This window comes from Elephas maximus, chromosome 13 (assembly GCF_024166365.1).
Source record: "Elephas maximus indicus isolate mEleMax1 chromosome 13, mEleMax1 primary haplotype, whole genome shotgun sequence".
NCBI lineage: Eukaryota > Metazoa > Chordata > Mammalia > Proboscidea > Elephantidae > Elephas > Elephas maximus.
This window is the reverse complement of record NC_064831.1, coordinates 32,175,611-32,202,277: the sequence shown is the minus strand read 5'-3', so window position 1 is coordinate 32,202,277 and position 26,667 is coordinate 32,175,611. Positions and strand designations below refer to the sequence as shown.

General features: G+C 46.7%; 2 protein-coding genes across 8 annotated transcripts in view; one reads left to right on the top strand and one right to left on the bottom strand.

Moving 5' to 3' along the window:
* The window catches only part of FHIP1A (FHF complex subunit HOOK interacting protein 1A), a 325,704-nt gene extending 311,739 nt beyond the window's left edge, over positions 1-13,965 (top strand). For both annotated transcript variants that reach the window (XM_049905183.1, XM_049905184.1), the window contains exon 13: positions 6,461-13,965. In XM_049905183.1, the coding sequence (XP_049761140.1) occupies positions 6,461-6,714 (254 nt within the window). In that variant the 3' untranslated portion in view covers positions 6,715-13,965. The remainder of the gene's footprint in view (positions 1-6,460) is intronic.
* Positions 13,966-14,094: 129 nt separating this feature from the next.
* GATB (glutamyl-tRNA amidotransferase subunit B) overlaps positions 14,095-26,667 on the bottom strand; it is an 88,608-nt gene continuing 76,035 nt past the window's right edge. The window contains exons 11-14 of one of the 6 annotated variants that reach the window (XR_007519845.1): positions 24,115-24,193; positions 21,844-21,956; positions 16,076-16,210; positions 14,521-14,609 (exon numbers count right to left, since the gene is read on the bottom strand). Coding sequence is in view for 5 of the 6 variants with exons in the window: in XM_049905471.1 (XP_049761428.1) it covers positions 14,481-14,609; positions 16,076-16,210; positions 24,115-24,193 (343 nt within the window). In the remaining variant the exon portion in view is untranslated. Of the gene's footprint in view, positions 14,610-16,042; positions 16,211-21,843; positions 21,957-24,114; positions 24,194-26,667 lie in introns of those variants that run through there. The other 5 variants (XM_049905471.1, XM_049905469.1, XM_049905470.1 and 2 more) reach the window with 5 other exon arrangements.

Genomic DNA, 26,667 nt, shown 5'->3' with positions numbered 1-26,667 from the left:
CTCCGTCCTGGGCTCCAGGCACATGCTCAGAAACAAGGCTGGGAGTGGGCTACAGGCATGTGACTTGGGGCAATTTTCTAAACCTTTCAAAGAAGCTGAAAAGAACCAAGAACTTGGGAGGCTTGACCCTGCCTCTGTGTAGCTGTGTGGTCTTGGTCACATTGCCAGAGAGTCAGGCCCTTTGACTCTTAACTAAAGGCTTGGTTCTCCATCTCTCCAGAACTCTGGGTTTGATGCGCTCTTAGGGTACCAGAGTCAGATTTTGAAAGAAAGGTGGGCTTTGTGCCACCGGTAAAATAAGAGGGTCAAGCTTCAGCAGGCAAGGCCATTCCTGGGGAGAAAGAAGCCCCCACTTCTTGATGGGAAGGTGGGCTGCATCTGGCCTCTACTAACCACATTGACAGTCAGCCTGTTAGTTGCATTCCTCCTGAACAGGGAGCATGGTGCTATAACCCACCTGGGAGACAAGGTTCACCAGTTAGCTTTTGTGTATAACACACCATACAAAACCTCAGCAGCTTAAAACAAAGCCATTTATGATTGCTGCTGTGTCTATATGGTTAGCTGAGTGGTTCTGCTGATCTGGGCCAGGCCCGGCTGATCTTGGCCGGACTCCCTCGTGTGTCTGCCATCAGCGGGTGGCTGGAGGTCTAGGATGCCCTCACTCACGTCTGTGGCCGTTGGCTGGGGTGATGGAGCTAACGGGTATATATGCTTCTCATCACGCGGTTGTTAGCTCAGGCTCATCAGTGTCACAGCTGTAGGGTTCCAGAGCGAGAGCAGAAGCATATAAAATCTTCTGAGGCTCAGGCTTGGGGCCCACACAAGGTCAGCTCTGCTGTGTCTATTGGCCAAAGCAAGTCACAGGGCCAGCCCAGATTCAAGAAGGGAGGACAAGCCCTGCCTCTTGGTGGAAAGAGCTGCAAGGAAGTATGCTGTTTTTGCAATCTACTGTACAGAAGATGGATTGACACAGTGGCTGCAACAGTGAGCTCAAACAGCAACAATTGTGAGGATGGTGCAGGACTGGACAGTGTTTCATCACTATAGGGTCACTGTGAGTCAGAGTCGATTCGTTGGCACCTAACAACAACATATAGAAGCAGAACTTACATTGTACTGTAGGCTTGGTCTTCGTTGTATCTTATAGTTTGTGAAGTGCTTTCCCAGGCAGTCAGTTTTCAAACAACACTGTGAAATGGGTACAGTTTGCTTCATTTTCAGATGAGGAAGATGGAGCTGGAGGCCCAGGGTAGTGAGGCAGGATCCTGAAACTTAAGTGGGCAAGACGGCCCTGCCTGATTCATGGTGATGAGCGCGCACACAAATGCAGGCCGACCTCCTGGGCTTCCTTGACGACACTGTGCCCTGGGCCTTAGCCGACACGCTCAGGGAGAGGGAGGGGTGGGCTTGCTCACAATTCATGCTTTGCCCTGGCTTCAGACCGACAGCTACGGTTGCCAGAGATGTGCCCAGGGGAACGTTTTCCCAACTCATACGGTTGTCAGAGTAGTCAACTGCAGTCGGTGGCTTTAGGGTCTGTGACATTTGGGGGACTTTGACTTGTAGGAAGCTTCTCTTGGGATAGAAGACTTTTCTTTTAATTGAGTTCATCACATTAAGTTTCTAGCTTCTTTCGGGTTAGCAAAGTGACACCTTCCCTCCAACTTTAAAAACCTTCTCAATTACAGAGTGAGAAAGGCTCCTGTCCCCTCGTACAAACCTGACTTCTGATGCATTAAGGATGATGTGACGGCTGTGAGTGAGTCGAGTCTGGGAGCCCTGTCCTCACTGGGACACAGAGCAGTTTTACCATTAAGAAGTGTGCTAATGGGCCAGCCACTTGGGTTTCCACTGTCTGTGTGCTGTGCCCTTTGCCTAGTACTGCTGGCAAGATGACGAGCGTGTGATGTATTTCTCCCCTGACTTCTGCAGTTTTCCCGGTATTAGCCTTGAAAACCCTCTGCTGCAGATTTTTAGACTCAGGGCAACATTTCAGAAAACCACTCCTGATGCTGACATTTATTTATATTTCCTGTCCTCCCTACCTTTTCCTCTGGTGTTGTGTGTGCCTGTTGAGTCCTTTATGTGGGTGTACCCCAGGCGCCTGCAGCCCGAGCTGCCCCACCACGCAGCCCCCACATTCCCCTTGCCTTCTGGCAGCCCTGGTGAAAATGAGCCTTCTCACTAAGGCTTCAAGCAGCAGTGGGTGTCGTTGTGACGGCCACCCTGGAGCAGGTGAATTCTGTGCAGCTGTCACATTGTCTGTCTTGAGGCTGTTGATCTCTGAGGTTCAGCCACTTGTCAGGCTTTTATTTTTCCCCTCAAGCACCTTCCAAACCATGGAGTAGCAGTGCCTTGTATTTACTCATATTCAGAGCACTTTCATTGCTTTCTAACTCTGGAAGGGAGGCCAGGCAGGTGTTATTCCCATTGTACAGAGAAGGAAACTGAGAAGTTCTACCACAAGTCTTTTTGTTGACTACGCAAAGGCATTTGACTGTGTGGATCATAACAAATTATTCATAACGTTGCGAAGAATGAGAATTCGAGAACATTTCATTGTGCTTGTGAGGAACCTGTACATGGATCAAGAGGCAGTTGTTTGCACAGAACAAGGGTTACTGCATGGATTAAAGTCAGGAAAGTGTGTCAGGGCTGTATCCTTTCACCATACCTATTGAATCTGTATGCTGAGCAAATAATCCGAGAAGCTGGACTATATGAAGAAGAACGGGGCATCAGGATTGGGGGAAGACTCATTAACAACCTGCATTATGCAGATGACACAACCTTGCTTGCTGAAAGTGAAGAGGACTTGAAGTACTTACTGATGAAGATCAAAGACCACAGCCTTCGGTATGTATTGCACTTCAACATAAAAAAAAACAAAAATCCTCCCAACTGGATCAATAAGCAACATCATGATAGACGGAGAAAGATTGAAGTTGTCAAGGATTTCATTTTACTTGGATCCACAATCAATGCCAACGGAAGCAGCAGTCAAGAAATCAAACAACGCCTTGCATTGGGCAAATGTGCTGCAAAAGACCTCTTTTAAAGTATTGAAAAACAAAGATGTCACCTTGAAGACTTAAGGTGAGCCTACCCCAGGCCATGGTATTTTCAGTAACCTCGTATGTGTGCAAAAGCAGGAAAATGAATAAGGAAGACTAAATAAGAATTGATGCCTTTGAATTATGGTTTTGGTGAAGAATATTGAATATACCATGGACTGCTAAAAGAATGAACAAATCTGTCCTGGAAGAAGTACAGCCAGATTGATCCTTGGGAGCAAGGATGGCGAGACTTCATCTCACATACTTTGGACGTGTTATCAGGAGGAACCAGTCCCTGGAGAAGGACAGCATAATTGGTAAAGTAGAGGGTCAGCGAAAAAGAGAAAGACCCTCAACAAGATGGATTGACATGGTGGTTCTGACAGTGGGCTCAAGTATAACAATGATTGTGAAGATGGCACAGGACCGGGCAGTGTTTCGTTCTGTTGTACATTGTGTTGCTATGAGTCAAAACCAACTTAGTGGCATCTAACAACAACAACAGCATACCAACAGCTGGTTGTCAGTAGGGACCATAACTTGGTCTCCTTGCCTTTGAATCAAGAGCTTGATGGTACTTCATGACACAGTGAAAGGCCAGTACTCTGGAGGCCAGCCCATGTCACTGCGTTCCAGCCGCTGATGAAACCACTTTAGGATTTGCCCTTCAAGTCCTTGGTCTCCCTCGCTGAGTGTTCTCCTGCCTCAGTGGAGACAATATTAATTTTTGGATTCAGGCTGGATACATGAGCCTTGGTAATGACACTTTCTATTCATGGATTCAAGCTAGATAAATGAACCACTGAAAAAAAAGCCCTTTTCAGGGGAGAAGAAGAGGAGTGAATTTGAAGGAGAAAGATGAAGACGAGGAATGACAAGGACGAGCCAGCTCCAGCAGGGACCGGGAGTAGGGAAGACCTCATGTGGTTGGTTCTGTCACTCATTCATTCAACAGGTGTTTATTAGCTGCTGCTGTGGTTGAGTGCTATGGCTGCTAACCAACAGGTCGGCAGTTTGAATCCGCCAGGCGCTCCTTGGAAACTCTATGGGGCAGTGCTACTCTGTCCTACAGGGTCGCTATGAGTTGGAGTTGACTCGACGGCACTGGGATTTTTTGCTATCAATAGGGACTGTGTTCGGAGGTGTGAAGGATAAATTATCAGATAGGGGCTCAGTCCTACAAAAGCTCAAAGTCTAGTAGAGGAGGTAAAATATATAAATAACAGTGCCAGGCTTAAGTGTAGATAAGTGGGGTTGGAGGTTAGAACAGGAATGATTTCTAGGGGCAGGAAACAGGAAATGCTTTGTGAAGTCAGTGGCAACTGAGTTGATGATGATGATGATTGTTAACACTTATCAAGAGGTCACTGTGTACTTTCTACTTATTAACTTACTTGATCCTCACAGTAACCTGTGAGCTTTTGACAGATGAGGAAATAAAAGTACACAAAAAAGTAAAGAAAGTTTGCCTGAGATCACTCAGCCAGTAAGTGGCAGAGTTTGTGTACCCACTGCCCCTCAGGCTAGTAGGATTTATGAGTGCAGATATATGGGGAGGGGATCCCAGGTGGAGGAACCAGCATAAATGATGGCAGGTCTTAGTCTAGAATTAGTGTCCAGAGAATCTCGCTTCCCAAACTAAAGAAAACCAAACCCGTTGCTGTCCAGTCAATTCTGACTCATAGCGGCCCTATATGACAGAGTAGAACTGCCCCATAAGGTTTCCAAGGCTGTAATCTTTATGGAAGCAGACTGCCACATATTTCTTCCATGCAGCGACTGGTGGATTCGAACTGCCGACCTTCTGGTTGGCAGCCGTGTGCTTAACCACTGCCCTCAAACCCCCTCCTCAAAAAAAAGAAACCCAAACCCGTTGCTGTCAAGTCGATTCTTACTCATAACAACCCTACAGACAGAGTAGAACTGCCGTATAGGGTTTCCAAGGAGCAGCTGGTAGATTCGAACTGCTGACTTTTTGGTTAGCAGCTGAACACAGCTACTGTGCCACCAGGGCTCCAAATACTGCCCATTGGCATCCAAATCAGCTTCCTTTATGAGCTCTGCTGGGCCCCTTGGGGAGCAGCAGTGCTTGAGGGCTAGTGGAGAGGAGCAGAGCGGTCTCCAAGGTTGACAGTGTGCCTCAGTAACAACAACAACACTCTTGTCCTCACTCTATCGTCAGGGCATGATGTGAGTTTTTGCTGAAAGGTAGCAGCAGACACATTCCCAACTTTCCCAATTCTTCATGGCACAAACTGTGACAAGCTTTAATTTACTTAATAGGATGTCTTAAGCAGTAAAATGGAAGCTTTTCTTTTAACACTAAAGACTAGAGTAGTGTGATGTGGAAAGTACTATAAATGTCAGGAATTTTTAGCACTGTAGTTAAGGCTTCCCACTCTGAGAAGAGTGTTGAAAAATGGGACTAAATTCCAAAAAGCAGCCAGAATAATGAAGAACTTGAATACGATGATTTATGGGGAATAACGAGGTTGTTTGGGTAGGGGCAGAAGGAGGCATAAGTCATTCCTACAAATACATGGGGGCTGAAGATGTTCAGGAATTAAATAGTCAGGGAATTGCAACCATTTTAATTAGGAAACTGATTTGATATGAAAATGCAAATCACTTGAATATGTTAAAGTTTGGACTCGTGTCATTTTAGACCTATGTTATTTAAACTGAGATTGAAACCCCTGGAAATGCTCATTAACTGTAGGCATCCAAGCCATTTGCTGCCCCTAGAGTCCTGTGGGTGCAGGGAGTTCTCAGTCTGATCTTATAGCACCCACCTCCCTCCCCATTATTGCCAGCATTCAGAGGCTTCAGGGAAACTTAAAAAAATAAAGTCTTCTTCCAGTTTCTTCTCCATAAAAGCTGGAAGCACTGACCAGAAGTAGAGAGGACGGAGTCACCCGGCAGCCCAAGGGCCAGCGCATGAGCTGTGGAGAGTGGCGAGGAGCTCCTTTAACCTAGCCTTCTCCTACACCTGTGCCACGCGAGGGGTCACCCAATACTGGGCACCCTTAAATAACCTTCCTGCTGAGCTACATCTTTACTTGGTTGAGCCAGGGGCAGGAGATGCCTTTTTCATTTCCTTCTTCTCCCCGCATTCTGGGTTCTTAATAAACCTACCTTCTTGCTGTGGTTCCTACATGAAGTTCCTTATTTAGGATTTGGGTGGAACTCTCATGTCACATGCTCTGTGCTGGAGGTAAATGCTGGGGCAGATGCGTGGAACAAGGTGTGTGCTAAAGGGCCGTGTCTTCAGACCTCAGTCAGTCATAGGACCTGAACCCGTGACCAGGAACCCCCCCACCACACACACACTTTTTACTGAAGTGGGTAGAAGGAAGTGAAGGGCTAGGGAGGGCCCCAATAATTCTTGTTTCTGGTTTCAGATCCCATTCAGGATGCTGCCTGGACAGGAACTGGTAGGAACCTTTTGGATGGTCCCCCAAGAGTGCTTCAGCCCTTCCTGACCAACAGAGCTAAGGTGGCTGGGGCGCCCCCAAACCTGCCCCTCCCAGTGAGGAACACCATGCTGGCCGCGGCCCTCTTCCCGGAGTTTCTGAAGGAGCTGGCCGCCCTAGCTCAGGAACACTCCATTCTCTGCTACAAGGTCCTGGGTGACTTCGAGGACACCTGCTCTTAGCTTTTTTTCTTGTAGAGGTTCTTGTTTTATAAGGTTTTAGTGTTTTGACTGAATGTTAAATGCAGAGCTGCTTACGAAAATTTCTACTTTGTTATTTCCTGACAATACTTGATTTGGGGGAGAAAGTTTCTTCGTATCTCCTCTCTGTCTAACCGGGTCTTTCCACCTTATGTTGTATAGAATGTAAGTCTCATAAGCTGATTGCTCCCTAGGCAGGCTTTCTTCTCCTCCTTAGATTTTTTGGTTGTTCTACTTCCGTCCCCTTCGGTCACTGGTCACTCATCTTGTAGCTCACATCAGACCAAGGGAGTGTCAGGGTTTGCTGATTTCTGGAGGTGCCCAGTGTCCGAGGCTGGCTCTTCAGCAGCACATGAAGAATATATGTCCACAGCTTGCACAGCTGCTTCTGCTCCTTGGGCATTTGGCTTCCATTTTGTAAAAGGGAAGACTGAGGATGCGTAGCCCAGCCTCTCCTGCCTTCATCATACAAGCATGTGTCACATGTCCCTTGGGCTTTTCCTTCCAGGACTCGTATTCTGTCCAGTACCTGTTGCCTTATGGTGCAGACAAATCCACTGGTCTCCACTGGCTGCCTGGGAAGTCAGGTAGCATTCTGGAGAGAATTTGGAATGCAGGTACTTTTTCTTGTTGCTTGAGAGCTTTCTTTAATCGGTATATCACTACCTAAACACTGGAGAGACCCTTATTTTAGTAAGATTTGCACAAAATCAAGTGTACCTATGCAAACTGTTCCTCTGATTTTTAGGAGTTTGATCAGGTAAAGAAAGCATGGTATCATATCCTTATATAGGGAGACAGCCATAGCTGCTTTATAAGTGTGTCCTGAAAACAAACAGATTGCCTTGTGAAGCTCTTTTGTGGTAGTTTCTTTGGGGCAGGGGGAGGGTGAAGTGGAGGGAAAGGATAAAGGTAAACTTAATGCAACCTGTTAAAAATGCCAGTGACTCTGTTTGCTTTTGCTAGCATGTTGCACTTTGTAGGGAAGCAGGTACTGTGCAGCCCACTCTGGGAGCTGACACGACACGGACAATGCCGGCTGGTGACTCCACCAACCGGGAAGTCTGGCTTCTGAGCAATGGTCTTCATTAGAAAGCTGACTTGAGGTGTTAGTGTGTCTCTGCTGCATCTCAGCTGCTCCAAGAGGCCTAATTATACTTAGAGCCACAGTCTCCTTCAACCACCGCCAAGAGGGGAAACACACAAAATAACTGCCAGCTCAAAAGGAGACTATATGCAACTCATATTTATGGATATTAAATTCCAGCCCCCTCTGTTTTGGGCCCAGTTCTGCAGCTGAGAAGCAAGGAACGGGGATGCGCCTTCCTGCTCAGGAGGGAAATTGGAAGCCCCCACGCTCTGCTCTGTCTGTGGGCATCACTGCTGAGCCCCAGAGGCAGCCGTGGTCTGGGGGCTGACTGTCGCCTTTTCTGGAGCCAGAGGACCTATACCTCAGGAGCATTGGTTTGGTCTTAACTGGGGCCCCTAGCACAGGAGGGGAGTGGAAAAAAAAACATCTGAGACCTGGCAGAGCAGAAGCTAGCCCTTTTGTGTTTCAGGGATCTTGAGGCAGCTGTGTATTGAGGGAGAAAGAGCCAGACCACGGAATAAAGACACCAGGAGACCTGGCCTGGCTGGGTGAGCTCTTAGGAGCCAGCCTAGCAGTGTTTCTGAGCCCAGGCAAGAAACCAAAGATACCAATTCATTGCACATTTCTGACTTCAAACTTGTCTTGAAAACTGGTTTGCCCAACTGTGGTGCAGCAGCTAAAACGTCTGAGGCCTGACAGACTGGCCTCCTCTCAGCCTCCCAGTGTCTAGTTGTATTTGCACAACCCCAAATCCTCCATTAGGAGAGAAGGTAGATTAAGGTAGAGAGATGAACAGTTGAGGATGGAATTTAAGCTCTAATTTATTGTCCTCTCACTTTGTTTTGCCCAAGTGTTCATCTTCCTGTTTGGACTTACCAGGTACATAAGACGCTAAAGTCACACCCAAAAACTGTATTTTTTAGGTGTTGGGTTGTATTTATGCCCCCTCTCTACTACCTGGTGGTGATGTAGATTCTTCTTCCTGAATCCATGTTGCTTTGTTATAGAGCACCCTTTGGAGAAGGTGTCCTTGGGGAAGAGATTTTTTTTTTTTTTAATAGTTATTGAAGTAGACTTACTTTAAAGGAGGACAGAGATGACCAGTGTCTGGGGTGAGAGGCAGGGGAATTTAATTTCCTAGGGGGGAGGGGATATTGGTAGCCAACTCACATGGTAACTTCCAAACTTCCTGTTTGGAATCAGGAACAACTGGCCCATGTCTCTAAATCCACTGCAGCTCTCCTCCAGAGCACTGTGTTCAGGGTTTTGTAAAACGAAGTCAGAAAACTGACCTGGAAATAGAGAAGACTGGGAAACCCACACGGCTGAGTGGAATAGCAGATTGGGTTATGTAAGTGTGGCTCAGGAAATATGCCCAAGGAAAATGACAGAGAGATTGGGGGATTGAACGTTGACTCAGGCAGACATGAAGATACTGCCCAGCAGGCCGGTGATGATGGGAACTCCTTGGTGGGAAGAAAATTGTGGTGATGAAGTAGAATATTCCAGTCCTAAACTTTTTTTTTTTTAAACTAAATAGGTGAGGCCCTTAGAAATCGCTTTCGTATAATGAATGAGTTTGGGAAAAATTTTTTTTTTAAAGATCTTTGGCATGCTTAAAAATTTGGTCCAAGAGTGTGGACACTTTTCCATGTGACAGGTTCCCACCCTGGTTGCTGAGCTACTTGTGGAAGAATCTGGGAAGAGGGAAGCAGTGGACACAAACTCTGGGGAGCAGCCCTGAGGTTGGCATCACTGTGACTAGCCTGATGGTGCTAGGCAGTGAAGGCTAGTCAGGGTTCCCTAATGTCACAAAATTAACCTCCGCTTACGATTCAGGGTCTGATTTATAGTTCTAGACTGAATTTTGTGGTTCAGAGTATATGAGAGCACTGGGATATTTAAAATGGACTTTTGGAAATGGCTAACTGCATATTTAAAAAATTTTTTCTCAAAGAAATTCCAGGTTAAGTTTGACCTAAAACATGGTTCCAGCGAGTATGCTGGAATAACTGATTAGAGATGTGATTTTCTTTATCGTTTGACACTTCCTTTCCCTGGTGTTCAGAGGAATTGTCCCCGTTCTACTCAGCATTATTTTGGAAGCCACTTTGACATGCTGGGTTGGAGTTGATGTCTGTGTTGTGTAGGAAGGATGCATTCAGCTTAGGAGTCCCTTTCCCTAGCAGGTGGTGTTTCTTCAGGTATAGTTGTTGGTTTTTAATTCACTAAGACATCATGGGGCCCGGGTGTTGTCAGGAAAACATCTTCTTACGGTAGGAAGCCAGGAACAGGATACATGGGTTGCCTGTTCAATTTGGGCAGCCAGCAATGGTGGCGGTTGAACGTTTTTCTCAGTGTCTCTAGAACGGCTTGGCTGCAGTGGGCATGCCGGTTGACCCCAGATCTGTTCAGGGGTTTGGGTTGTAGATGGATGCCCATTCTGAATCTGGAAGTGTGTCTAGGCTGCTTTCATTAGGGAAGGACTGCCCCAGCAGGGGTGGGATGTGTCCCCGCTGGGATGTCAAATGCCTGCAGTTGTTGGTACCACAGCATACGCTCCAGTCTAGGGTTTCCCATTTAAGGGCAGTTTATTTGAATCACTAATTACCAACCCTGTATTTATTGAAATGGCTGTCACGTTTGCCATTTTTATGAAAGATTTTATTGCAGGACAGCCATTATTGCGCAGGCTACTTTAAGTCACTGGCCTAGGCCAGGGTAATGTGGTGGTCTGCTGTGAATGGTCAGCCAGCTCTGCAGTATTAGCTCCTCTGTCGCTGAGGCCATCATCGGCTTTAGGTCATTAAGAGGCTATTCCCAGGCCTCTTCTTGCGCCAGCCCTCAGTCTATAAATCACACACCACCAATTCTCCATCAAATGGCAGCTTAAAACAGAACACTGTCAGACTGGTTTTACTTCACCCTTAAAGCACATCATTGGGGAAACATTTCAAAAAGAGAATGGAGTTGACTCTTTTTTTTGAATGACCGTCATAAACCTAATGCTTTAGAAAGTGCCCTGAGAAGACTCAGAATTGTTTTCAGGATAATTTGCCTCAGTAAATCCTCTGCCCATTCAGGCATTTATTAGGCCAAGACTTGTTTTGGAGGATGGATTATCCTGGAAGCTCATCAACTGGATCAACAGGGCTTTACTGGGAGATTGTCAGCAAGGCTCTGTGGGGGAAAGAAGGGCCAGGACAAGCTGGGGCAACCCTTCAGTTCTTTGGCCCCCTGCACTCAGAATCCTACAACTGATACTGATTTTAGTTAGGGCTGGCTCTTCTATCTGTTCAGGTGAGTGGGTTTTGACTGTCTTAACAAGATGCAAGTTAACCTAGTTCAGTGTCATGCACACGAGCAACGCACGTTCCATATGTGTTTCAGCATCTTTTGGAGAGTAGAGATTTACTGCATGGTTTCAGAACCTGACAGGGTGATAGCAGCTCTCAGGCCGATTGGAGCTGAGATTGCGAAGTCTGTGCTCCTCTGTACGTCAGCTGGCTTTTTACTGGGACAAGTCTTCCAAAGGCCCACCTATAACCAGGCCCTTTTTGCTCTGCAGATATGTTAAAAGAGGGAATTTGATGTTGACCATCTTACTTAAGTTGTTTTTGCTAAGTTGTTTGACCAAGGGAGGTAGCAAGAAAGGGTTTCAACCAAACACTCTCTGTCTCACAGTCTAGTGTCAGCTGTGTTCCTAACGATCCATGTCCGTTTGTCCACAACCTGCTGAGGTGATGGCGTCGGTTCTGCTTCTGATAATTGGTAAATAACACAGCCTTTCAGATAGACTTAATTTCTTTTTTTTAATAGTCACTATGTAGAATCCTTGAAACAACTGAGCTAGATTGAATAGAAAGGAAAATCACAATAGAAATTGTGAGTCACAGCCATAAACTGTACAGTGAATTAAGCAGCCCAGAGCTGAGAGAGGCAACATACAAGTACGGCATACTTTTACAAATTTCATATCCTTCTTCCAGATCTCCAGTAACCACCAAAAGGGATGGGGTGGGGTGCTCAGCTAGAACAGCCTTACCTTGGTGTAATAATGATCTAAGTTCCTTTTCCTGGGCCATCTGACGCCTTGAAAGATAGGAACAGAATTTCACTCTGATTTAAGTGCCTGGAGCAGCTCCTTCCTAAACCCCAATGACCCATAATTTAAGTGCCTCACCGTGGGCAGCACCAGTCCTCTTACCAAAAAAGAGGTCCCACAGAGACTTTCCATAAATTTTATTTAATCAGTTAAAGGGACATTTATTGACTGCTTTCTCTGTCCCTGGCAGCGTGCTGAGTGCTGGAGAGGACACCCTGCCTTCCCCACCAGGACACACCAGCCCGCCAACCTCCCGAAGCAGCAGAACATGCGTTTGGGCCTGACCAGGTGGGGCTGGTGCAGGCAGCCTCGGGGAGCCAGTTTTCTGGCACATTCCCTCCCCGGTGAGAGCTCAGGGCCATACACCCAGCCTACAGGTGTGTGGATTCCAATGACAGATGGCATTGCTTTACCTATGGCGCCAATTCATGCATTTTAATGTGATTTCCCCTGAATAGCAAACACAGAACCAGACTAAATTCACACTCATACAAGAACGTATTTAAAATTGTATTTCACCAAGGTGCATTTATCAGCAGAGCCATACTTTGTGAATTTCTGAGGGTGTTACGTAAACTCATCTTTCAAATAGCTAGTCAGGCTCCAACTAAGATGGCTGAGCTGTGCTGTTTTTTTTTTTTTTTTTTTTCCTAGTAGAGGTTCTATCAACATAACAAAGTCTGGTTTTCAAGATTTCAGAACTTGGTGTTCAAGACAAAAGGCTATTGTTGTATCTGGACTAGAATTGCACTTTAAAGATTCGGTGTCTTAACAACGGACGTTTTCTCAGAAACTGATCAGCCCATAGTACAGTTCACACTTTTAATAGCTCTGGTAAGCCATCTTTATCTGGCTTCACCGCGTTTAAGTAAGCATTTGACTTAAAGCAGTCTGGAAGGATCCTCCAAAGCTTTCTATGAGGCTTGATAGGCCAAGAAGCAAGAACCTTTGGTGAAAATGGCGTTTATAAAACAAAACTGAATCTTATTTCTTACAGAGAAAAGGTCCCACCAGATTCCAATCTCACAAACCTTCTCTGCCCATTTGTAATTCAGAGGCCTGTGGAACGAGGCGTGTGAACACCGCCTTTCACACTCTTAAAAAGAGGTTTAGTGAAAGTAGGAGCACTTTTTGCTTTTAGGCCCGTGTTGTGGGGCACATGGCTTCCTGGGCGATGGGACTTAAGTCTCTTACAATTTTAAGTCACTAATTAAAACAATTTTTTTGAAAGTTACTTCCTCATGCTTGTCTGAAAGATAAACCACAAAATGAATTTCATTTCCTTCTGGCTTTCCTGGTTCAGCCAGGAGGACATTTCACTCAGAGAAGACCTGAGCGTTGTCTACAACCGGGAACCAGTGATTACGTTGGGGGGGAGGGGGCCCACTTTTCACCAGTTTCCCAGGTGCTACCACAGCCATGCTAATGACAGGAATGTTTTCACCATCCTTCTTGGTAGGCTAGAGAATAAAGTCAGGGCCTTCAAAGAGTCTGTTCTCTTGCTTGTACCACAGTTTACGTGGCGTGTGCTTTTAAAAAATATCATTTGCAAAACTGGTCTTCGAAATAAGAGCTGTGAGTCAGAGGAAACGGAGACACAGCAGACAAAGGGGCACCACAATGCAATAGAGGGAAGATAAGTGTTACTGTCCTGAAAAGAGGTACACAGGCCACTCAGCTTGCATCGGGATACTTGTTCACTGCACTGTGGTCATCATTATAGGTCAAGGGCTGATAGACTAGTTCATAATTTTACTTTTTCCAGACAAATCAATTTCATGTTACACTTTTTTTTAATCTTTTTTGGCCCAGGGATAAGGTGGGTGGGTTGTCAACTGCACAATCTTTGAAGTGTAAGTTAATTTTTTATGTGAAATTTCAGTATATATTTTATTCATTAAATTTATTTGAAAACTTCTGTTGTCTTTTTTACCAAAACAAACATTTATTCTCAGACCTCTGCCTTCTCAGTCCCTTAGGGAACCCTTTCACTCAGTAGCTGGGTGATTACTGCTAATTCCTTTGGTCCCACCCTTCATCCCCCCCCCAACAAACTGGTGTTTACTCTGTGCCAATTAATTTATTGTGTTTTCAGCTTCATCAGCCTATTTTTGGATCTAAAAATACCATATCCAAATTACTGTCAGTCTGGATCACTGCCAATCCCAGTACCTACAGCAAGTTCCCCCAAAATATCTGTTGAATGAATTGCTGAGAAAAAAAGCTTTAAGAATGGTAACAGTATTTGAAACGGTATGTGTTTATTTAGTTTGGAATTAATAAATATTAGAACTTGCTATTTCTTAGCCTCCACTGTAGCTCTCTCATTGAACCATCTTGATGTCAATACCGCAAACAGGGCGGGTCTCCTGGTCTCCTGTGGAGGCAGCTTCCCAAGGCCCAGGCCCTAAGAGGTGAGAAGTGTGAGACAGCCCCGCACTGAGCAGGCAGGGACAGTGACTCCAGCACTGAAGAGCAGGTGGACCTCAGGTGTCACAGGCTGCTGTTCCCAGTCTGTGGGTGAATTCTCTCTCGGCAGAGACCCAGAACAGCTCATGATGACAGCTTCTCCTCCAGTATTTTCTTTATCACAGTGGGATCTGCTCGGTCTAGAGTTGCTTTTCGGACCAGACCGATCAGTTTGTTTATAGCTTTGAGGTTTCCCTTTTTCAGGTCCATTACCTTTAAAGATAGAAATTGTTTAAAGAGAAAATAATAAGCAGATTCATACCTCAAAATCCTAAAGGTTAAGCTCACTGAATATTAAAATCGATTTCTTTCTTCTGTCAGGACTAGATATGAGGAAAGTAAAGAGGGGCTGGCATCTGAGGTTTCCAGGCTCCCGCCTAAGGAGGCTTTTGCTACTCTGCTTTCCGATTAAAACGAACACGAGGAGCGCCCTGATGTCTAACGAGTGACTGCCCACAGCTAGAGAAGCTGGCCTGGGCACACTCCTGGGCACGGCGACACGGAGCTTCTCTCAGCCCTCTGACTGGGTCACTTCTCTGCGGAGAATTATCAAGTCCCAGCAGAGTGGAGACGAAGCTCTTAACGCCACTGTGACGGTGCTCAGCCGCCTCAGGGAATGCAGGGCTGTCCTCCCCTCCCCTGCCAGCAAGAGCTGTTTGAGAAAACAAGTCTGAAAGATGGAAACTCTTCCAGAGCATGGGGGGCGGGGGGTGCGCCGCGGCGGTGGCTTAGACAGGAGGCGCTGGATTCACATCAGATCGCTAGGGCCCCCCGCCCACGACCTCCCGCTCTGCGCTCCTTGATCGGCAGTTACGTCTGCGCGTATCTGCGCCGGAGAGCTGCACAACGAGTCTGAAACTAAAAGGGTGCCTTTATCAGTCACTGCAGATGAGGCAGAAAGATGAAGATTGCCCGGCTCCGGTGCAAGCTCATTTTCCTTATCAAGAGCTCTTTACCGAGCTGTTAGTGTCTCCGGCAAGCTGATGGGTGGGTGGGGATTATTTTGAAAGAGATGCTAGCAATTTTTTCCCCACTGAAAAATCTCTCTAGACAATATGATTAGACTCAGGGAGGGAGGAACGCGCCTCATTTTAGCTTTTCTATTTTGTGCTCTGCTCAGACACAAAATGGCTTGGTTTTCAGCCATGCTGCTGTCAAGGATTTTCTCAGGTGATTACAAGTAATTTTCCTTTCTGCCTTTCTTCCCACCTCTTAAAGCATGAAGCTAAACCGTTTGCCTATCTTTCCTCTCCTCTGCAGCCCTGCCTGCTGGGGTTACCGTTGAGAGGTCCTCTGTAGGAAGTTGTGTGTGCAAGCCTAGCTACAACAAAGTGCCAACCCAGAGAGAGGTCAAGACTGGGACCTACTGGCTTGATCAGGCCCTTTTAAATTGTAGCGCCATGGAGACTAAAGTCCAGGGCGGAATTCCTTTACAGGAAAAGGAGCAGCATTTTCCCAGTATCTACCTAATTCCATCTCTTTTGACCTTAACTTAAAAGCCGACAAAAATAACTAGGGAGTTACTGATGAAGCTGGGCCAGCCACTGCTAGGACAAGCCTCTGGTCTATGTCCTCAGGCCTGGCCAGCTGGTGGGCCCTGCAAGCAAGTGGCCCTGTCCCTCTGCTGGTCAGAGAAGGGACCCTGTCTCCCATGCACCCTTGCCGCAAGTGACAGTCACCACTTGAGGATGTCCCTCCATGATGGCCTGGCAGAGCTGCTCCAGCGCCTCCAGATCCTGCATCAGCTCCAGCTTCTTCTCTGAAACGATCTGCGCCGCAGTCTTGCTTTTACTCTTCCACAGCTCCTCAAACACCTACAGGCCAGAGGAGGGAAGGGACAGGGAAGGCAGGAGTCAGCTCTTCGGCCAGCCGCCTTCCCCTGCAGTGATATGGAGGCCCTGGGCAGGAAGAAGCAGATTCTATAAGTGCCCAGCTGTGCCGGCAGGCCTGCAGGGAAAGGGCTGCCCTGTGGGCCTGTCTCCCCCGGAGCATGCCTGACAGGGCCGGAAACGGAGCCTCTAGAGGGCATGTAAACAAAGCCTGAATCTCCTGCTGACGCTGGACTGCTGTCAGCGGAGAGCACAGAGGAATGGCTCCTGTGGCAAGTGGGGCAGCTGGTGCCCACAGTGCCCGAGCGATGGCGGGTCCTGGCCTTGGCCCCCCCACAGGAGGCTGCGGAAGGTGTAAAGGGTGATTGCTCACAGGACCCCTGCTGACTCGAGTCAGAGGCCAGAGATGGAGCTGTCTCCTGTCCACTGAATTAACTGAGGTGACATTTTGGTAAAGGATGGGGTCACCCAGGCTGCAGGAGGGAACCTCTGCACTTAGATAAGTCTAGAGATCTTGGCCTGCTGGGAAAGATTTCAGGGGGACCCATACTGAAGACGCAAAATGGAAAATGACGAAAAACAAATTACACTCCACAGGGCCTCTGGCCTACCACGCTTATCCCCTGCAGGTAGAGCTGGACCTGAATCTGACGAGGATAATTAACAGTTAATAGTGCGTGTTTTTTTCTACTTAAAAAATGACAACAAATCCCAAAACTGATGGAACTTGGAAAACAACATTTTTAAGAAAGCATTTTTTTTTTCCCTAGGGTGGTGGTCTTCCTCACTCCCCTTGTTCTAGGTAAGCTGGAATGGGGAGGGGGGTGTGGCTCTCTGCTGGTCCCTGCCACACCCCCTTCCTCTGGCCTGCAGTCATCGCTGACACCGTGCAGTCATCACTGACACTGTGCTCGTGTTATGGTTCAGGCTGAGGACGGGCCAGCCAGGGGCCACTCCTCCTGGACAGACAGAGCTCTTCAATAATTAGCAGTCACAGCAAAGCAAATGAAGGGAAAATGCTCTGAGTCTCTGTAGGGCTCAAGCTCCCTTCCCCCCATCGGAATCAAAACAAACCACAATTATGGATCGTGGCTGTGATGATGCGCCAGGCACGGTGCCTGCAGCTCAGCTCCTCAGAGCGTGCCCAGTGAACATGGCCAAGGATGTGTACTCGGTGGGTCCTGAGCGTGCAACGGCCACCGCCACACCACCTGGTCCTCGGGGAAAATCTGCCCGCTCTTAAGAGAAATACATGCCTCCAACTCAGTTCACCAACTATGCTGAGCCCAACAATGTGTACAGCATCGGAGTGAGGGGCACAAGGGCAGCTAAGAACTTCCCCTGCTGTCAGCTGACTTAATAACGGGGTGTCAGCAGCATATGAAGCAGAGGGCAAGACACTTTATAATGTGGTTGATATTCGGTGAGCTGCCCCACAAGTATTCTGAAGGGTTTCTCTGCCTCTTTTCCCCGATATTATTTATTTTTCTTGAATTAAGAGTTAAAATTTTTTAACACTGTTTCTAATTGTTGTTGTCGGTAGGTGCCATCCAGTCGATTCCGACTCATAGCAGCCCTACGTACAACAGAAGGAAACACTGTTCCTCGGTCCTGTGCCTCCTAAGTCATTGCCATGTTTGAGCCCATCATCGCAGCCACTGTGTTAATCCACCTAGTTGAGGGTCTTCCTCTTTTTCGCCAACGCTCTACTTTGCCAAGCATGATACCCTTCTCCAGGGACTGGTCCCTCCTGATAACATCGAAGTATGTGAGACGAACAAAGTCTTGCCATCCTTGCCTCCAAGGAGCATCCTGGCTGTACTTCTTCCAAGACAGACTTGTTCGTTCCTCTGACAGTCCTTGGTATGTTCAATATCCTTCAACACCATAATCCAATTATAAAAGTTAATACATGTTCACTGTAGAAAACGGCTTCGAACTGGTTCCTTCCAGTTTGAACCCCTGCTGAGAATTTGCATATCCACCACAGATATACTGAATCAGAATCCACATTTTAACATGATCCCCAGGTGATTCTTATGTATAACAAATTTTGAGAACCACTGCTCTACTAGTGGTTCCCAGCATTGGCCCCTAACCAGCAGCATTAGCATCACCTGGGAACTTGTTAGCAATGCAAATTCTTAGCAGGGGTTCAAACTGGACGGAACTGGCTTGAAGCCCTGGTAGAAAATAAATATAGAAAACATAAAAGATATCACTTGTATTTCCATTCCCTCAGTATAACCAATGTAATATTTTGGTGTGTTTTCTTCAGATCTTTTTTCTTTTTTTTGTAGCAGTTGTGATCATAATGTATATACAATTGTGTTCTGCTTTTTTCCCCAATTACAGAAGTTTTATATTAATAAAATATATAATATCCATCAAATGCATTTATCATAATTATTCCCTAGCCCACTGCCACTGAGTCAATTCTGACTCAGTGCCCCATAGGACAGAGTAGAACTGCCCCATAGGGTTTCCAAAGTTTTTTTTTTTTAATCTTTATGGAAGCAGACTGCCACATCTTTCTTGAGTGGCTGGTAGGTTCCAATGGCCAACCTTTCAGTTAGCAGCCGAGTGCTTAATCACTGCACCACCCCCGTTAAAAAACCGTTGCGGTGGAGTCAATTCCGATTCCAGGGCTCCTTAAGTATCTCCTACTGGTAGACATTTAGACCTTTTTCCAGTGTGTGCTTTATCTGCAGAGACTCCTAAAGAAGCTCCTTGCTGAAAATGTCCAGCATTCAGCACTCAGGAAGAGCCTCCTCGAGATCTCAAACCCTGGTGCGGAACAAACCACCTGCTAGGACGTGCTCAGGAAGAAGCCACCCAGCCCCTGCTCACAGGAGAGGCAGACGCTCAGTGCAGCAGGGGCCTGTTTCTCCTGGCCCTGAAGACACAGAGCAGACCTTGAGTGGGCCACTCGAGTCAGCCTTTGCCAGAGACCCAAGACCCAAGACCACAGGGACCTGACAGGCTCATGCGCTGGCTGGATGTGTGGAGCCAAAGGAACTTAAGTGGTGGGAATGCAACCACGAGGTGGGTTGACCTTTTAAATGCTGAGCGGCTGGCTGCTCCCTGAGAAAGTGGGGTGGGGGATGCAAAGGAGTGACACCAGAGAGATAGACTGCAGCAGCATCTGGGAACAAATGGCAGCCCCGTGGCTGGTGTGTTCTTGACTCCCAGAGTTGGAATACCTCAGCGTATTAACTTCTCTGAGTGTAAACACTAGTGAAGTGGCTACTACTGCCCAGACCTAGCTCCCTGGGGACCGTGGGGGACTCCTTCCAGTTGCCCAAGCCTCTGCTTATTCCTACTTAAGAGGAGGTGCATGCACCCTGGCTCCAGCCTCCAGGCCCCTGAGAGTCCAGGCCAGGCTCCAGTGCCCCCCGCCCCCGCCCCAGCCCCACAGGCCTCGCGCTGCAGGATATATTCTTGGCTTGTCAGTCACCACCCTGGGAAGTGCTATCCAAGTGCAGTTGTTTCTGGCCAGGAACACAGGTCCTGGCCCCCCTGCTGTCCACCCAAGACAAAACACATGGCAGGGGGTTTCTAGTGCAAAGCTGGTGCCCAGCGCTGGTGAGTGGCCACCCAAAGGATGGGGAAATGGAAGCTGGGAACACCACCTCACTTCCACAGAGCCACTCGAGCCAACTCTGACAGACAAGGAAGAAACCTGGCCTTTGGTTCTCTGGGGACCAGGCTCACACACGGACCTCTTGATTGCTACTCAACCGTTTTCTGCAGCTAGAGCTATTTGTAAAGTATGTCATAGGGAAGCTGCAGGAAAGCACTCAGGCCCCCAACCTGTCCCTGCCTGTCCCAGGGCTCTGGAGCTCAGTGTGGAGGAAGGACCTGTTCAAGTAAGACGGTGGAGGGAACCATGAAGACGACAGAGAGGGAGGGCCCCCTTTTGTCCAAAGCAAGTATTGTCAAAGGTCATTCTTCTTGAAGGCACAAACGTCAACCCAAGGCCCCCCAAGAGTTGCAGGGCACAATAAAATGTGCAAAGAACTAAAGTACTAAAAGAGGAATAAAAGGCATCAAATCACTTGTAGCACAGCTGACTCCATGATACATAACACTTTCTAGATCAAAAGGTTTTTTTTGTGATTTTAGAGCAAGAGAAAATTAGTTAACCGGCACACTTTTGCATTAAAACAAGATTTCCATCCCTGGAGAAGCCTAATCCCACCCAGTCTCACTGAAATCAACCTGGCGATCCCTGGAGAACGTGGACTGTATGTGCATCTCCTTCCAGGTGTGCACAAGGAGAGGCACGCACACCCTGGGCGGTGGTTTCCCCCTAGGCCCTGACTCTGGCCAGCAGGCCGTAAATCACTGAGGTGTTCCTGGCAGGTCAGCTGTGACTGAGGACTAGGTGTCTGGTGTGTTCAAGCTGGCCCTATGCTTGGCGAGGGTGGAAGGTGGGGACTGCCACTTGCTATTTCAAGAGACAGAATGGGAACTCGTGAGAGGAACCTAGGATACTTGTCTACAGATGCCAGGAGGTCGCTCACACTGATATATAACCCCCGCTCCCCAGCACAGTGCTTAGAGGACAATGTCTGTGAATCTCAGAAGTAGAGGAAGGTACAGGCAGTGTGTGAGGGAAATGAGGAGCAGTGGTGTAAGCGAGGGGCAGGCCAACACAGCCAGATGCCAGATTAACAACAAATTAGAACGTCAAGTGGGTGATTCCTTGGAATTCAGAATGTCCTCAGGACAGGATGATTCTTTCTGTCGACCTGTCATCCCCGGGAGTCACTCAGCCCACTTTCCTCACCCCCATCAGCCAATCACTAATGGGACCTTGTTATGGATTCAGTTGTGTCCCCGAAAATTATGTTATAAATCCTAACCCCTATACTTGTTGATGTAACCCTCTTCGGGAATAGGGGTTTCTTTGTTATGTTAATGAGGCATACCAGTGTAGGGTGTGTTTTAAGCCAATCACTCGAGATATAAAGAGTTCATTAGGTACAGAAGCACCAAATGGGTAAAGATAGATGCCACGTGGAGAGCACCAAGAAAGAGAAGCAGCTGAAAGAGACAAAGATTTCCCCCCAGAATGGACAGAGACAGAAAGCCTTCCCCTGGAGCTGGTGCCCTGAATTCAGGCTCCTCATCTCCTAAATTGTAAGAAAATAAACTTCTGTCCATTAAAGCCACCCCCTTGTAGTATTCTGTTCCAGCATCAGTGGGAAACCAAGAGCACTAAGTTGTCAGAGGCACCAGAGACCAGCAGTCAGAGCCCTTCTCATGGGCTTGCGCCTCCCCTGACTCACAGGTTTCTAAAACCCAAGGTTTACTCTGTTAAATTCAAGTAAAATTAAATGTAAGTTGATTCTGACTCACGGTGACCTCATGTGTGTCAGAGCAGAATTCTGTCCCATAGGATTTTCAATGGCTAATTTTTTGTAAGCAGAGACTCCCAGACCTTTGTTCCGAAGTGCCTCTCAGTAGACTCGAACCTACAACCTTTTGGTTAGCATTGAGCACTTAACCCTCTGCACCACTGAGGGACTCTATTCACACCATTAGGATGGCTCTAATAAGAAAGGCAGATGTTAACAAGCACTGGCAAGGAGGTGGAGAAACTGGAACCTCACATTTTTGGTGGGAACATACATGGTACAGCGTTTTGGAAAACAGTCTGCCAGGTCCTCAAAAGGTTACACGGAGTCACCATGTTGGCCCAGCAATTCCACTCCCAGGTATATACCTGAGAGAATGGAAAAAATTGTTCAAACAAAAACTTGTACACAAACGTTCATAGTAGCATTATTCACAATAGCCAAGAAGTGGATATAATCCAAATGTCTATCAACAGATGAAGAGATAAATGTCATGTATATATAAACGGAGTATTATTCAGCCATAAAAAGGAATGAAATTCTGATATGTGCAACATGATGCATCTTGAAAACATAACATTAAGTGAAAACAGCCAGACGTAAAAGGCCACATATTGTATGATGCCACTGATATTAGATGTCTACAACAGGCAAATCCACAGACAGTGTAAGTAGATTAGCCACGGCCGGGGGCTGGTGGAAGGGGAGATGGGAGTGACTGCAAATGGGTGCGAGGTTTCTTTTTTGAGGGTGATCCTGGAATTAGATAGTGGCGATGATTACAAAACTGTGTGATATGCTAAAACCCACTGAGTTGTACAATTAAACTTTTTAAAAAACTAAGAAGTACACTATTACCTCTTATTTTCAAAAGTCTTTATCTCTCTAACCTTCTGTCTGCATCCATCCATCCATCCACCCACCCACCCATCCTCCATCATCCATTCTCTATCATCCATCCATCCACCCACCCATCCATCCATCCATCCGCCATTCATCCATTCTTCTAACTGCACATGTGCATCGATAAGATACCTGGAATGATGCTTACCCACTATTAATGGTAGGTCTTTCTGGGTGGTTGAATTTGGGAGCCTTTTTATTTTTCTGCATTACTTAAATTCTTTTTAATGAATATATACTATTTTTCCTAGAAAATCAGTAAATTATTTTCTTAAAAATCAGAAAACAAAGGAAAAAAAAAAAAAAACCTAAGGCAATGATAGTAAGAGGAATTTCCCTCTCAGCAAATACAAAACACCTTTCTAACTAGGCTTTTATTCTAGTTTGGTGGCTTCACTGAAGCCAGGATTCACCCCCTGCCTTTAAAGAGTGGAAGCTGATGAAATCCAAAAGTGCCTCTACATCTGAACCCAGCTGTCAGCATTTTCCATTTCTTTCGACTAGAACTAGAACTAATTCATTGCCTTAGGGTTTTTTTTTTTTTTTTTGGTGAAGCAGGAAAGTTGGGAAAGGCTTTTTTTCCTGTTTCATTTCAAATGCTACAATTCATCTGCTCTTTATCTGTGTGTGTCTCTCTCTCATTTTCTTGCCCTCAGGCCATCTTTCTGCTACTGCTGAGCACTGTCATAAGCATTTGTAGTCCTCTGATATCCAGGGAACCAAAATACTTTCCTAAACATGCTGAGGTCCCCATAGTTGACAGCATCACTTGGCGGTGGGTCAACAGAGACTTTATGAGCTCGTGTCTCCGTTTCACAGCCCAGAGCCGGTATGTGCTCCGCAGCGCCTCATAATTAGCCAAAAGCAGCCGCTTTTCCACAGCCCCACTTTGTAACCTGCCACCACTGTCAGTGTGTATAAATATTCCATGCAAAAGGCAGCATTAAAATAACATTATGTTTCTGGCTGAAGCACTGACAGCTGTGGCATCTGAAATTGAGATCAAGCAGCTGCCTTTGTGTCCTCTATCTTTCTGGGTCCTTATTTGTAAGGGTTTCTGAATTCTAGGAATCTCGCCTACCTCGGGCTGTTAGGCAGAAGGCCACCTCAGATGATGCCATTTCTCTGAGTTTTCAACACAGTGGGCACGTGTGTAAAACTGTATCCATTACATGAGTAGCAGTCTGTCTGACCCACCCTCCTTGCTGGAGGACTGACTTTCAGAGGGCAACGGTGTGGCAAAGACAGACAGACCACTGTACCGGCTGGAAGGCTGCAGAGGACGCAGAGTGAGCAGGAGGCCCAGGGACTGATGTGTAAGCCGCCCTGGGCCTCACTGGAGCGTGACCTGCAGGGCCCAGCCTTCCACACAAACAAAAGTTTGGGGGAAACATTCAGGGAAAAGCCAAACATCCATTATTTTCCCCAGGTAGCAAATTTTCTGACTCACACGTATTGGCTTTATATCCTTGCTAAATAAGGATATCTTTCAGCATGAAAATATCACTTACAAGCGTTTAATACATCAATTATGAAATTCACTTAGTTACGGCATTTGGGTTTCACATAAAAATTTATTGGGGGAAACAGAGCAGTCAGAAGCTTCAGGAAGTTGGGACATACCTGTTTAGCTGCTGACGAGGAAATCACTTTGCCGTCCAGCAGGGTGAGAAGCTCGGCCAACGCAGAGGGTGTGATGGGACTAGCGTCCCCCAAAGGAGAGAAAACACGTTTGCATTGAACGTTATCAGGGCATCCACTTACGGTCACTCAACACCAGGACACCCCATTTTGTTGGTTTAAATAATTAAACCCACACCCAGGAGTGAAAATCACAGGCTAGCTGGGTCTCGTTGATCTTATTTATTTTGTATTTTAGGGTATAACAAATTTCTGTGACTAGTTTTGTTTTTTCTCTATTTTGCCACCCAACAATGACAGCTGTTTGGCAGAAGTTGTAGCAACAGACAAGTGCTCAGTTTAATTAGTCAAAAAAGGAGGTGGCTGCAAAATTCATGAACCATGACATGAAAAGGAAAAAAAAAACCTCAAAAGCTCAGTAATTAAATATTTTCAACTGAAAAATCAACCTAAAAATTATAAGCAAAACAGCTAACAAAGCAAACAGAACTGCTTTTTCCTGCACGAGGCTTTCTTTAAGGGGACACGGTGACGCAGCACCTTTACCCGCCTCCTGGACCACTCCATGTGCTCCCTCCCTGCTGCAGGCTTCCCACAGCTTCCTGGACACGGAAGGGCCCAGGATGCATTACAGCTATGCTCCTACGGCATGACTTATTTGCCAAGGTCCTGGGATATCAAAGTCAGGGGCCAACCAAACCCAGTGAAGTGTCACAATTCACGTTTGGGGGTGGGGGAGTGAAGAGACAAGCCTGAACTATGGACTATTTCTTTAAAAATGTATGGTTTGATTATTTCTAAATATGGACAGAAACTAGGCTAATGAAACATTTTCTGTCCAAGGTCTTTAGGGGACTAGTTTTAAATAGATGGGATGACATAAATAGCGCATCAGTGTGTCTGTGTGAAGGAAGCTTCTGAGATGCTCAATGCCACTCGAAAATACCTTCTGTTTCACTTTCAGTGCCCATCTTTCACTATTAATTTCTTGGTAAACCCTTAGATAATAAAAAGGAAACTACATCTTAGCCCCTACGCCAATTTCCGTGAACTCCAAATTGAAAGAGTCCAAGTTAACAAGGCCTGACTTACTGTACCCTAATTCAAGCACCGTGAAACCTCATTAGAGTTGTTCATTCAAAACAGCTGACACACTGAGGCAGCCGTCATGCCCAAAGTGTGTGTTTATCCCAAAGTATTGATAAAAGGTAATTCCAAGTGGAAATTAGGTTTGGAGGGTATCTGGAGTTATTAAATTGGTGTTTTGAACATCTGTGAACCATCCTGATTAAATCTCTATAGAAGAGGGGCAGAGGGCTGGGAAATGAACAAATATCCCGGCACCAACCTGCCACCCTTACTGACAAGTAAGAAGCAACCAGGCTTTTCTAAAAAGCAAGTCACTTGAGTATTCTGCAGTCCTAGAAAATACAATGGTCAATTATCTTAGAGTGTAGAACCCACTGTCATGGTGGAGGCTGGACTGGATTTATAGAGTACACAAAAGACAGTGTTTACCCCCGCGTGCGCCGATCACATAGAGGACTTGGGAGTGGAGAATGACAGAAAACGAACACAAGATAACTAAAAACCGCTTTGAATTAAAGAAATCCGTCTAATGACCTTAGTTTATCAGTTAAGTCATAACCTCACACTATAAAATATCTCCACTGTAGAACATTTGGGATTTCTCAATCACCTTTTTGCTCCCGCAGTGCCTGACACGAAGAAGGTTAACAACGTTTGCAGTACTGATTTCCTCTCATCAGCAGGAATATCTGGTATTGTATTCATTAGGATGGAATTATAATGAATTAATACCTGGAATGCATTAATTCCGTATGTGTCAGGGCTAACCTCCAGTAAGGCGGAGAGCAAAGATCAGACCCCATCACAGGGACCCTGAAAGACTGCACTCGCCAGTTACATGGGCACACCATCAGATGTGGAACATAACATAGCAGAGGCACGCATGCCAACTGGCTGCTGTCAGACAATGCTGTCTCTGCACAGAGGCTGTGCCTGCCCTGGAGAAGAATCCATCATGCAGGCTTCAGCTCTGTGTGCTCAGCTCTTCCTGCCCATCCTCCACGGCCAGCCTTTCTAGAGAGGAGGGGAAATGGAGCCTTTAAAACTTCCAACTTCCTCCAGGCCCTTGGAGCTCCTGTAGAGCCACAGCTCCGTGTCCAGCTTGGATTCCGGCAGCAGACACCCTGACACTCCCACAATCACCCTGTCCCCGGCCCCTGTGAAATGGCCCAGCATCACCTTGTCTGCTGCTGTGAACTGGGACACAGCTGCTGCTGGAGGCAGACATGGGTCCCTGGACACCCAGGCAGCCCTGCTGCTCAATAATCCTTTAATCCATCTCGCTAACTTCCTAGTGCCCCCACCCAAGGACCGTTCTCCCTGAGCAACTGTTCCTGACAGTCTCCTCCCACTCCCCTTTCCAACACATACCCTCATCCACCACTTCACAAGGATATCTGTGGAGGCAAGGCCTGCAATTTTCCATAGCACCCTTTCCTCCTTTTC